Source organism: Euprymna scolopes, chromosome 36 (assembly GCF_053919585.1).
Source record: "Euprymna scolopes isolate OS-2025 chromosome 36, ASM5391958v1, whole genome shotgun sequence".
NCBI classification, from domain to species: domain Eukaryota; kingdom Metazoa; phylum Mollusca; class Cephalopoda; order Sepiida; family Sepiolidae; genus Euprymna; species Euprymna scolopes.
In genome coordinates, this window is record NC_136517.1 from 94,436,273 (window position 1) to 94,449,376 (window position 13,104).

Sequence of the window (13,104 nt, forward strand, 5' to 3'; positions counted from 1 at the left end):
CCTCTCATGCCCCATTAATTTGCTCCTAATGTAGCTATCACTAGACATCACATCTTTAATATGTTACCTAGCGTCTTCTCTCCTCTTCTGATGAGAAGCATTAGGCTTTGAAATACCTAGGTATAAAGTGTTTGCTTATCCTACACCCCTGATTGATGTAACATCCATATTGAATAAACGATTAAATCTATATGCATTAGTAGCGAGGGGTGCCCGGCTTTGCCCGGTCGTAAAATATGCTTAAATATGATATTTTAATTTGTCCAGATTTCGTATATATTATTATAGAGCCGGGATTTCAAAAGTAAAAGGAAAAAGAATTTGGATGCCATCATATGGAATCGAAACCGAAAGCAAAACTGTAGCATTCAAAGCTGGTGACGTTACCACTGTACCAACATGACACGCATATCAACTGATTAAAAATAAACTTGTACAAAAATCTATATAGATTTTTTTCCAATTTTGAGCCCTTCTTAACCCCTTAAAGACTATTTTAACCGGCTAAAGATCCATAAAAAAATCCAATCATTTGAGACTCCTAACGCTATTTTTTTTTTTTTTACACGGTGGTCACCACTTATCAAGGCCCGGAAGCCACTCAGGGATAAGGGTTATTGCAAGTACAGTACGTATTCAAAACTGGTGACGTTACCACTGTACCAACGTGACACGTATATGAACTGATTAAAAATAAACTAAGATGAATGTACTAAATGTATAACGATTTATTTTCAATTTTGACCCCTTAATATTTTAACCAGCTAAAGACCCATAAAAAAATGGTCCATAAAAAATGCAATCATTTGAGGTCCCTAGCGCTGCTCTGTAACTTTTAGTTTCGGAAGAGATAGAGTTTGAAAATATGGAGACAGACAGATAGCCTTTTATAAATTAGCTTTTTATGTTGTTATTTTTTTTTATTCTTCATATTCTCTCTCTCTCTATCTATCTATCTATCTATATATATATATATATATATATATATACTAGCATGGGTGCCCGGCGTTGCCCGGGTGTTTAGAGGTGTATGCTGAGCAAAAAAAAAAGGGGGTAATTTTTTTAAACTTTGACCCCTATTATGACCCCTGAAAATTTATTGTTTTGGCCTCAAATCAAGTTATTACGTTAGATCCATGTCCACGGAACCTATATCTAAAATTTCAAGGGTGTAGACCCAAAATTGTCGGAGGAGTTTGGTAGAGTTCTTAAAGGTACAAATCGTTGAAATTTGACCCCTTAACAGCCAAATTTCTGGCTGACACCCGTCACATCGATTTTCCCAAATCTCAGTGCCCGGTATTTCAAATTTCGAGTCTATAGACTAAAAATTGACAGAGTTATTGCGTAGGGAAATGTACACAGACAGACAGACACACAGACAGACAGACAGACACGTTCACTTTTATAGATATATATATATATATATATATATATATATGAACAAATGATTAATAAAACATGTTAAAAGACATCTTGAAAAAGAGTTAAAAACATATTTAATTTTAAAAAAGGAAACACAAGATAAGTGGATAGTCCTTAATCCGCAGAGTTTCGAAGAAATACTCTCCTTCTCATCAGAGGGCAGGAATTAGCAAAATGCAGGATCGGATTTTGCATATAAAACTATTTAATGAAACTACAAGTAAGTCACAGATCTTACTTGGTTAAAAAAAAAGAAAAAAAAAAAAAAGGGTATGGTAAGGGGAACAGGAGGCAAAAGAAAAATGATAAAAAGATTTCACATGAATGGACAGTCCGGTGAAGGGTAAAAATCCAAAAATGGTAAAATCCAAAACGGTCGAATTTAAAATTTCAATCCAATGGGTAAATTCCAAATGGTCCAAAATAATCCAAAAGGCAGAGTTCCTTGGAAAAAAGCGCAAATGGAATGATTATTATAAGTTAATAAAATATGTTAAAAAACACTTTGAAATGAGTTAAAAACATATTTAATCTGAAAAGGAAACACTAGATAAATGGATAGTTCTTAATCCATGGAGTTTCGAAGAAATACTTTCCTTCTCATCAGAGGATAGGAATTAGCAAAATGCAGGATCGAATTTTGCATGCAGAAGTATTTGATGAAACAACAAGTAAGTCAAAGATCTTACTTGAAAACAAAAAAAGTGAAGCAGAGGGAATATGGTGAAGAAAAAGGGGATTACACACGAATGGATAGTCTGGTGGAAGATAAAAAATCCAGTGACGGTAAATAAGCTCTATTTCCTATTTGGTTTTATCGAGCTTTTACATCTGGCTGAGATAATTTTATAAATATTAATTCTTTAATATTTATAATATACTTTAATTTTACCATCTTGGATCATTTTGGTAAATTTAATTGTAATTTTTATTTTATGTATATATATATATATATATATATATATATATATATATATTTAGGAAAAACAAACGGAAAAGGTATACCAGTTAATGGGCGGAGTCTTTTGACAAAAAAGATACCGCTCATTAACCGGCATTCCTTTTCCGTTTGTTTTTTCCATTTATTTTTCCTCTTTCCACATGACGCTGATAATTTTTATTGGTTTTTAATCAACCACAGAACGTTGTTCCTATATAATGAAACTGCTGGTTCATCTTTGGAATATGTATGTATAGTTTTTAAATATATATTTGTATTTAGTTCCCACATTCACGATCGAGCACTTATTTGATTTCTTTTCATCACATTCTCACACCCTATATATATATTGTTATTATTATTTATTTGAGGGTAAACAGTTACATTTGGTCGCTACAAACAGCCATCTGTTTTAGTCAATGAGACTTCGTCAGGCAACCCCAAACCATTTGATTTCTTTTCATCACATTCTGACACTCATATATATATATATATTATTATTATTATTATTATTATTATTTATTTGAGGGTAAACATTTACATTTGATCAGTACAAACAGCCATCTGTTTTAGTCAATGAGATTTCGTCAGGCAACCCCGAGCCATTTGACGCCATAGAAAAAAGGTAAAGCTTTTTTTTTCTATGGCGTCAAATGGTTCAGGGTCGCCTGACAAAGTCTCATTGACTGAAACAGATGGCTGTTTGTAGCGACCAAATGTAACTGCTTACCCTCGAATAAATAATAAAAGAAAATATTTTGCTCTTGTTATCGAGCACTACCTAACAACCTCGTTGTATTCATTAGTCCCAACTTTAGAACATTTCAAACGTGAATTTTTATATATCTATATAATACTAAAAGTCTATGGATCTTGTATGTTTGCAATCAGATTTCCGGCTTTCAACATCCGGTTGCGCATGCGTAAATAGCAACGTCTTCAATCCGTTATTTCAATTCCGGAATTTTTATATCGCTTTTAATACAAACAATTTCATTTAATTTGATCAAATAGTTATTTATATATACAAATAATACATAGATTCATAGATAATTATAATATATATTATAAAATCTATTTATCTATGAATCTATTAATAATATGAAATATTACCCTATACAATTTATGGAAAGAAAACACCTCTCACTTTCCCTCTAATAGATTTCAACACTCCTACTCCCTCTGTTTTCGTTACGTACGCGAGAAATAGTTACGTGTATGTGTGAGAGAGAGAAAAAGGCAGCGATGTAAAACTGGATAGAGTTATCCCCCTTAACTAATGCAGACCTTTTTACTAGAGGGCGTTATTACAAAAAAATTTCTTTTTCTTCTTCCCATGTTTTTTAAAGTCGTCTGCTTACATTTCCAAACGGAAAGCTGAATCGGTAAATGCACACATTTCTATTACATTAAATAGTGTTTTCCTTTACACAATGGGTACTGAATGTTTGCTTAAATTAAATGAAAAAAGTTACATTTTATTTTCATTTTCTATTTAAAAAGCCATTATTAACATGTGGAGAGTGTTTTTTTTATTATTCTGTACTTTCAACTAACAATTTCATTTAAAAGATGATATATCAAAATTTGAATTTAACTATAATAAGGATTATGATACCTGTTCAGTGCATAAGTATGACCAACCACTTATAATTCAGTAACTGTAATTTAAAAAAAAATAACAATTATAATAAACAGAACGACTCATAGAAATCTATCTATATTCTTTTTTCATTTTAATATACTTTCATAGAAATGCTTCTGTTATGTAAAAAAAAACTATTTTCTTTATGCCACAAGTGTCACGCTCATACATGAATTCCATAGCTAATATAACGTACTGACCCAACGGGTCACGAGTGGTCTAGTATATATATATAAGTCATCTGTCATCCCTTTTTTCAAAGATGAAATCGCCCGATGGTCGAAGACAAGATTCAAATAAGCAAGCAAGCAAGGATGACCAGACAGTCCACAGAGTTTTATAATTATATAGATATTTAGAAATTAGGAAGTAATTGAAATTAGGTATTTAGAACAGAATCAGTAATTGTATCGGGGGGAAAATATTGAATCGTCCCATCACTAATACATACTTTTTAAAAAAACTTTTCTGTTTTCTCATTCATGCGCCTGACAATGAAAACATTGGAAATGTTTTTCTCGTTTATGATTTTATGCTTTCTTCTTTTTTCATTCGTTTTTTTTTTTTCTTTTCTTTTCCATTTGAAACAGATTGGCGTCATGAAAGAAAGAGATCGGTGTTTAGAAATGGGTGAAAATCGAATCGAACAACAAACGCAATTGGTTGATTCAAATGCAGCCATTAAAGTAAGTGGTGCAAATTAATTTCTTTTTTTTTTTTTTACTTGAATTCATCCCAAAATATTTGTAAAACAGGTACAACGGTGCAACATTGTGGTGATGAGACAGAAGTTAGAGCTTGGTTGATAGTGCGGGGACTATTATATTGGAGACTTTATTTTTGGATCCTATCTTAAAGGGAAAGGCCAGTGGTAGATGCACCAGTCCAGATATGGCAACAATACTCCATACATGGGTTGTTTTATGGAGATACTAGCAGGCCGCCCAGCATTGCCCAGTTGCAAAATATGCATAAATTGATTTTTTTTTAAATGAATTCGAAATTTGATTTTTTTTTTTTTAAATAATAATTTTTAAAATTGATATGTTTCAAATAATGATTTAAAAATTTTTTTTTTTAAATAATGATTTAAAAAAATTGACATTTTTTTTTAAATGATATTGAAAATTGTTTTGTTTTTTTTTTTCAAATGATTTTGAAAATTGATTTATGATTTTGAAAATTGATTTTTCTCAAATAATGATTTTGAAAATTGATTTTTCAGTTTCCCTCATCAAATGGTGAAGGTTCGTCAGTTCAGATGGCTTTTTCACGGCCACAGACAGTTCCAGCAAAAGAGGTGACAGCGATTTTTTTTATTTCATTTGAACTATCGAGGTTGTTCCAAGCTTTGTTATCTGCATGATGTCATTGTAACACAAGGAGCAGGTGTGAGTGTGATTGCGAACGTTAGGAGTAGATGCAGTAAGGTATGTCCAAGGATGGAATACTATTGCCACATCTGGGCAGGAGCTGCTAGAAAGGACTTGTCCTGCCTTGATAGAGTTCAAAATAGACTTTGTAGCCTCGTAGATGTCCTTTTCTCTTCCCTGCAACCGCTATCTCACAGAAGAGATGTTGCGAGTTTGTCTCTGATGTATCGCTATTTTCATGGAAAGTGTTCGATGGAGCTTCAATCTATGGTTCCCCCTCACCAAACTTTCACAAGAAACACTCGTCTAGCTGAAAACACTATCAATAATTCCCCCCACTCTTTATCTGTGCCTAAACCTAAACGTAGATTCCATGAACAAAGCTTCTTTCTTAGAACTGCACGCCTGTGGAATTGTCTTCCATTTTCCTGCTTTCCTGCTGACTACAATATGGTTGTCTTCAAGTCTAACGTAAACAAGTTCTTGATAAGCCGTTCCATATAAGTTAACAAATTTACCGAATTTCCATTACTAATGATTATTATATTGTCCAATTTCTACTGTACACTCTTTAACCCTTATCCTCGAGTGGCCTCTTGGCCTTGATAATGTGGTGATGCCTGTGTAAAAAAAAAAAAAAAAAGAAAAAAAAAAAGCAAGTTCAGGGAACTTCTATCATTATTAACTAGCATAGCGTTACCAATGTCGACTACGAGAAGAGTATATCAGGCCAGGCATGTATGGAAGTGAGTGAAATCTGGCCAGTGAGGGTTGAGGGGTACTTTTGTATTTAACCAACCCGTTGTTTCCACAAAGTTTCTTGGGTGTGCTTAGCTGCCAATGGAAATAACCGGAAGCAGCCAATTGTGAAGCATTAAACCGCTACAAGAAAGTTATGACGATAAATAGGCAAAACATGGAAATATATATAAAACAATTATAAACATGTATCTAACCCGGTGGTTCCCAACCTATTTTGGGCCATGCCCCACCTAGGCATTTCTAAAATCCTGATGTCTCCCCTTTGTGATATTTAATATATAATATGGTATAGTAAGCCCAAGGGTGCACGTCCTGCCCATGCCCCACCAAAATCTTGCCATGCCCCACCGGTGGACAACCTTTTCTGGTTATTTCCATCAGCTGCTGAGCGAGTGTAACGTTGTTCGTGGAAGGAAACCAAGATAAAGAATAGGAAATAACTCCAACTTGTTTTTTTGGTTCTCTACAACATTTATTTCCTTGTCGTTACAGCCGTGACATCACCTCAGCCCTGAACCCCATATTTCTATTTTTATACTTTTTACATTTTGGGGTGAACACAAACGTTTTAAATAATTAAAAAGAGTAATGCACTTATAAAAAAAAAACTAGCAGGCGCCCCGGCTGTTGCTCAGAATGTTGTATTGTCGTCTCATAAAATGAGCGTTTGTTGTATATTGGTTGAAATTGGAATGGAGATGATATATTAAAACGTGTCTATTTATAAAAGATTGTGTGTTTGATTATCTTATCAGAGTTAATGACGTTGTGTGTTTGTTCGTCTAGTGGTCTTTCTATTACATATGTTCATATGCTGTTAAGTGTGAATATGTGTGACATGTCATTTGAACATATCTTCTGCCATTTTGTTGGTCAATCTGGAAATTCTCGTCTGGGAGGGAGACTTGATACCTGTTTTTGGGGACAAAGATTTATTTCACTCTGAGACAAGAAACTGGTTCTATAGTTTTTTATTCACCTTCCAGTTTGTTCACAGAAGGTTGGAAAGTGATTCTGACCTGTGTTTTCTTCTTCTAGGTCTTATTTCTACCACGTCAGTGTTCGTTCCCCACCCCCAGCGAAGGGGAGGAGACAACGGCGAAGCCATCTGCTCTCTTCCAAGTCCCAACCAAATCTCCTTGATTCAGCTAACCTGATCATGTGACTCACACGCAATCCAATCAGCTGATCTTGACTTCCGGTCAACGTGTCTACACTATAACTTACACATCTATATCCCTCCCTCTCTCTCTCTCTCTCTCTCTCTATTCTCTAACAAGAATTGAATGAGGACACTTATATAACCCTATTCTCAACCCGAGCCAACTTTGTGGAAATTGTAGGTCGGTAAATGCAAAAAGACCAGTTGAGTATATGTGCTGCATGGAGAGAAATGATATAAAAATGATACGATGGGTGTGGAATGTGAGTGTTAAAAACAGGCTTAGATCTGATGACCTCAGAGGAAGATTAGATCTGCATAGTATAATATCGCTTTCTAACTTCCTCCCATGTTTTCCTTTTCTGAACTGAATCTGCTACTCCAACTGTTCTATGTTTTTGCAAGAATTCTCATCTCATCCTTTTTCTAAGCCTGTCTTTAAGACTCACCCTTGAGAGAATAATCGAAAAATTATAAATTATAAAAAAAAAAAATATGGCAAAAGAAATAACTATTGGATAGAAAAGAAAACTATTCAATTGCAAATATTAAATATACTTATCACAAAGAAAAGTCATGACTGAAAAATTCAAAAAAATTCAGTATATTTTATAGAGTGAATCTGGTACCTGATTGGTTGGTTAGTTTTTAGCAATCCTGTCTATAAATATAATCGTCCAAATCTTTCTGATCACATTCACATTATGTGTTGTATCAGTCTCGGATTATTTCTTTCGATGCAACACCCCAGTGGCTAGATTTATCATGACATTGTGTACTCATGATGGTTTATTTTAAAAAATTATTCAATTTTATCTAGACGAGTTGTAAAATTAAAACATCTTTCAATTTTAATAATAATAATAATTTAAAAAAAACATCTAAGAGAATAACACGTATTTTTGAAGAAGATAAAGAGTTGTTTCCCTTAAAATTTTTTTTTTTCTATTTTTTTTATAAGTTAAAAATATGCAATCCCATCTAGACGACTCGTAAAATTGAAACATTTTTTTTTTAATTTTAAAAATAATAAAAAGAAAAAACATCAAAGCGAATAACACATTTTTAATTGAAGAATATAAAGAGTTGTCTCCCTTATAAATAATTCTTTTCTTTTTCTTTTTTTTTTTTTGTATGCGATTAAAAATATGCAATCCCATTTAGATGACTCGTAAAATTGATAAAAATTTTAATAATAATTAAAAAATATTAAGGTAAATAACACATTTTCATTAAAGAATATAAAGAGTTGTCTCCCTTATAAATATTTTTTTTTTCCTGTTTTTGTATAAGATTAAAAATATGCAAACAAATAATTAGAAACTAAAATAAGTTCACTGTATCCTAGGCAGGAATATAGAATATTATCATTTGGCTGTGGGTGCTCGAAGATATGTTTAGTGAAAGCTAATAAACAACTTGTGACATCATTTTTGTTGAATAAATATAGAAGTAAAAAACATTTTGTGACAGACTCTGTAGGTGTGTCAGAAATTTCGGGAAAAATAGTGAATAATTCCACCTGCTATCTTTCGAAGCTTATAACTCCTCGAAAAATGTAATTCAAGCCCTAATTTTATTTTTAAATTACAGGAGCAAGGACCAAGGTTTCATTAAAAACAAAAACAAAAAAACAAACAACGTGTTTTTTTTTAAAAAAAGGTTTTAAACTTTGGACTTTATAGGTAAATTTCTAAAAAACACTAATGATAATTTTTAATAGACATTTCAGAATGGGAGGCGTGAATTATTCGACCCCCTGTCTTTCCAAGCTTATAACTACTCAAAAAATGTAATTCAAGCCCTAATTTTTTTTCAATTAAAGGAGCAAGGACCAAGGTTTCATTAAAAAAAAACGAAAGAAAAAACAAACAATGTGGTTTAAAAAAAAAAGGTTTTAAACTTCGAACTTTACAGGTAAATTTCTAAAAAAGCACTACTTTTTTTTTTTAAATTTGAATATATTATTTATTGACCTTTTTTCTTCAATTTGTGATATATAAAACTTTGGTGAGTAAATTAATTATTTACTTTTTAATAGACACTTGAAAATGGGGGGGGCGTGAATTAAAAAAAAAACGTTTGTCTAAAATATTATATTCGGTTTATTGGAAAGAACATAAAATTTCACATTGACCCTGAAAATATCGTAAAAATTGAATCAATAGAAAAATTTTGATAGATTTTTAAAGTTTAAAAATTGAAAGATATTGAGGTCGTAAAATTCATTACTGTTTTTAAAAAATAAAAAAAAAATATTTCTATTATTTTTAAAACAACTTTAATAGTTTATTTTGGAAGTATAATCCATAAAGAAAATAAACAACCCACTTTTAAAGGAGAAATTACGAGTTTTTTATATTTTATTCGCAGTTTCGTGTTAGGGGTGTCAAAAATTCCTACAAAAATTCTGATACACCTAGTGACAGACACGTAAGAAGCAGCGGAGAAGGCATCATACTTGATTATTTTTTATTTTTTTTACATGGTAGTCACCACTTATCAAGGCCCGGAAGCCACTCGAGGATAAGGGTTATTGCGTGTACAGTAATCAATGGGATAGTATCATGGTAATCGTTAGTATTGGAGATTTGATAAAGTGTCTTACTTAAGATGGGGGGCATCAGGAATTTGTTTATGTTGGACTTGAAGACATCCAAGTTGCAGTCAGGTGGGAAACAGGCAAGCGGAAGAGAGTTCCACAGGCGTGCACTTCTAAGAAAGAAGCTTTTTTCGTGGAATCTACGTTTTGATTTAGGCACAGATAAAGAGTGGGGAAATTATTGACAGTGGTTTCAGCCAGACGGGTGTTTATCATGAAAGATTGGCGAGGGAGGGACCAGAGATTGGAGCTCAGACGAGCACTTGCCATGGAAATAACGATAAAGCAAAGACAGGCTTGCAACATCTCTTCTGTGGGAGAAAGGTTGCAGGGTAGAGAAAAGGGCATCCCCCACTAAGCCATGAAGTCTAGGCAGGATAGGCTATTTTTAGCAGCTCCTACCCAGATGTGGCAGCAGTACTCCTCCTTGGAGTACTTGGCTTTTATATAGATAGAGAATTGCATCAGTAGTGAGATATCTTCTGGAGCGGTAGAAGGACCCCATCATTTGGTTAAAAGGAAACAATGATCATTGAAGAGAAAATGTTGTGTATTGTTCACGTCCCAAATCGCAGGTACTGTGTGTTAGCTTACAGCTTATTTAACGGACTATTGTCCTCATATTCCTTCATGTCTATTTACTTAACTGCCCCGTGACTCGTCTAGTGTTTGTGGGTGCGTGTGTGCGTCAAGCATATAATATGCATACACATGACGACATACCTGTCTGCTGCTAGCCACTTCTGACGGAATTCACCAACCGTCCTTGGAGAAGCTGGAACCTACTGTAACAATAATGCTTCAAAACAGGGACCTAAGACGATGTGTGTTTTTATATGGTTTATTCACTACCAGGCATCCTGTCAGCAGAAATGGAGTGACCGACGATCTTTGGCCTGTGGGTTTTCTATTTGAGACCATCACCTTCCTCATAGGGAGACCATCTGAACCCATCTTGCTTGTTCAGCATCCCGGATTCAACTCAACTAAACCTAACTGAACTTTTTTTTTTTTTTTTACATAGGCATCACCACATTATCAAGGCCAAGAAGCCACTCAAGGATAAGGGTTAAAGAGTGTACAGTAGAAATTGGACAATATAGTAATCATTAGTAATGAAAATTTGGTAAATTTGATAACTTATATGGAACGGCTCATCAAGAACTTATTTACGTTAGACTTGAAGACAACCATATTGTAGCCAGCTGGAAAGCAGGAAAACGGAAGACAATTCCACAGGCGTGCAGTTCTAAGAAAGAAGCTTTGTTCATGGAATCTACGTTTAGGTTTAGGCACAGATAAAGAGTGGGGGGAATTATTGATAGTGTTTACAGCTAGACGAGTGTTTCTTGTGAAAGTTTGGCGAGGGAGGACCATAGATCGAAGCTCAGTCGAACACTTTCCATGAAAATAACGATACATCAGAGACAAACTCGCAACATCTCTTCTGTGAGATAGAGGTTGCAAGGAAGAGAAAAGGACATCTCCTACGAGGCTACGAAGTCTATTTTGAACTCTATCAATCTATCTTATTGAAACTAGAGCACCTGAGACGTCGCGTCTGGTCCCCACTCACATAGTTCCGGTCCAACTCACCGGCCATCCAATTTGATACATGTCACAATATGGCCCTTATGCAAGACACAAGGCGATGTATGTTTTTATATATTGGTTTATTCACTCGCAGGAATCCGTCAGCAGAAATGGAGTGACTGAGGATCTTTGGTTTGTGGGTTCCCTGACTCCATTTTGAAACTGTCGCCCCCTTATGGGGAGACCTGTTTAATCCATCTTTCTTCCTCGATTTCTAATACCCAACTCAACTAAACTTGCTCAAACCGGAACACCTGACATAGTCCCGATGCAATTCACTGACCCTTTCTGTGCCTGCAACGCTCGTTTAACTTATTGTTTCCCATGATTCAATCTTTTTTATTTACTCCGCTAGATATCTAGATGATTAAATAGACAGATAGGTTGGTTGGTTGGTTGTTTTTGTTTTACGGCATATCAACCCTTTTCGGGTTATTTAATGCCGAATCCAAAGATTTTGAAGAAAAAATTTTTAATAGAATATATTTGTTGTTTTCAAGTCCGTTTCTATTTAACCCATAGTTGGAACCCTAACAGGTACTACCACTCCGGGTCAGAGTGGTCCTGGGAGTAATGGTAATTAAAGGGTGGCTCCACACTCCCCAAAGCCCACAAGCTGGGGCCTCACCACTGGATATAGTTTAAGATCATATCCAGGACCCCTATTGAGGGACTTTTACCCTCTGTATTCTAATGCCCCACCGACAGGGCCAATAGACAGATAGATAGATAATTAGATAGATAGATAGACAAATAGATAGATAGATAACTCAATAAATGCTTTCTACCCCGCTATTACCTAACAAAGTAGCTTACACATAGTTAGGGTGGGCACTTCGGAGATGCAGTAGAGGAGTAGAGACTGAGACTATGAAGTAGCTCCTCCTGATGATTGTAGCACTGGATTCAGTTGCAGAGCTGTTGGCTGCTGGGCACTATGAACAGTGCATACAAATTATAGTTGTCTCCCTCACAATTAATTTTTTTATTCTATTAAAGTTTAAAAATATGCAACCAAATAACAATTAGAAACTAAAATGAGTTTACACTTTCCTGGGCAGCACCAGGTCTGGACAGCTAACATAACAAAAATTTTCAGTTTTCAATTGATTTGATGTTTCTGAATTTTGGAGATGAGGATTGGTTAGTTTTATTATTTGAATTCATCGGACTACTGCTTAGTACTTCGTAGCTTAGAGGGGGACCCCCTTCTCCCTTCCCTGCAACCTCTTTCCTACAGAAGAGACGTTGCGAGCCTGTCTCTGCTTTACTATTATTTTCATGGCAGGTGCTCGTCTGAGCTCCAATCTATGGTTCCCTCTTGCCAAACTTTCACAAAAATCATTCGTCTAGCCAAAACCACTATCAATAATTTCCCGCACTCTTTATCTGTGCCTAAACCTAAAGGTAGATTCCATGAACAAAGCTTCTTTCTTAGAACTGCACACCTATGGAACTCTGTTTCGTTTTCCTGCTTTCCAGCTGACTACAATTTGGTAGTCTTTAAGTCCAATGAAAACAAATTCTTGATAAACCATCCCCTTAAGTAATTCAGTTTACCAAATTTCCACTACTAACAATTGCTACGATATTATCCCATTG

At 34.5% G+C, this 13,104-nt stretch overlaps 1 protein-coding gene across 3 annotated transcripts in view; it reads left to right on the forward strand.

The window, feature by feature from the left end:
- LOC145260683 (kinesin-like protein KIF7) overlaps positions 1-13,104 on the forward strand; it is a 109,553-nt gene that overhangs the window by 5,990 nt on the left and 90,459 nt on the right. For 2 of the 3 annotated variants that reach the window (XM_080119067.1, XM_080119066.1), the window contains exons 2-3: positions 4,601-4,696; positions 5,236-5,310. In XM_080119067.1, coding sequence (XP_079975193.1) covers positions 4,610-4,696; positions 5,236-5,310 — 162 coding nt within the window. In that variant the 5' untranslated portion in view covers positions 4,601-4,609. Of the gene's footprint in view, positions 1-2,050; positions 2,212-4,600; positions 4,697-5,235; positions 5,311-13,104 lie in introns of those variants that run through there. The other variant, XM_080119065.1, reaches the window with a different exon arrangement.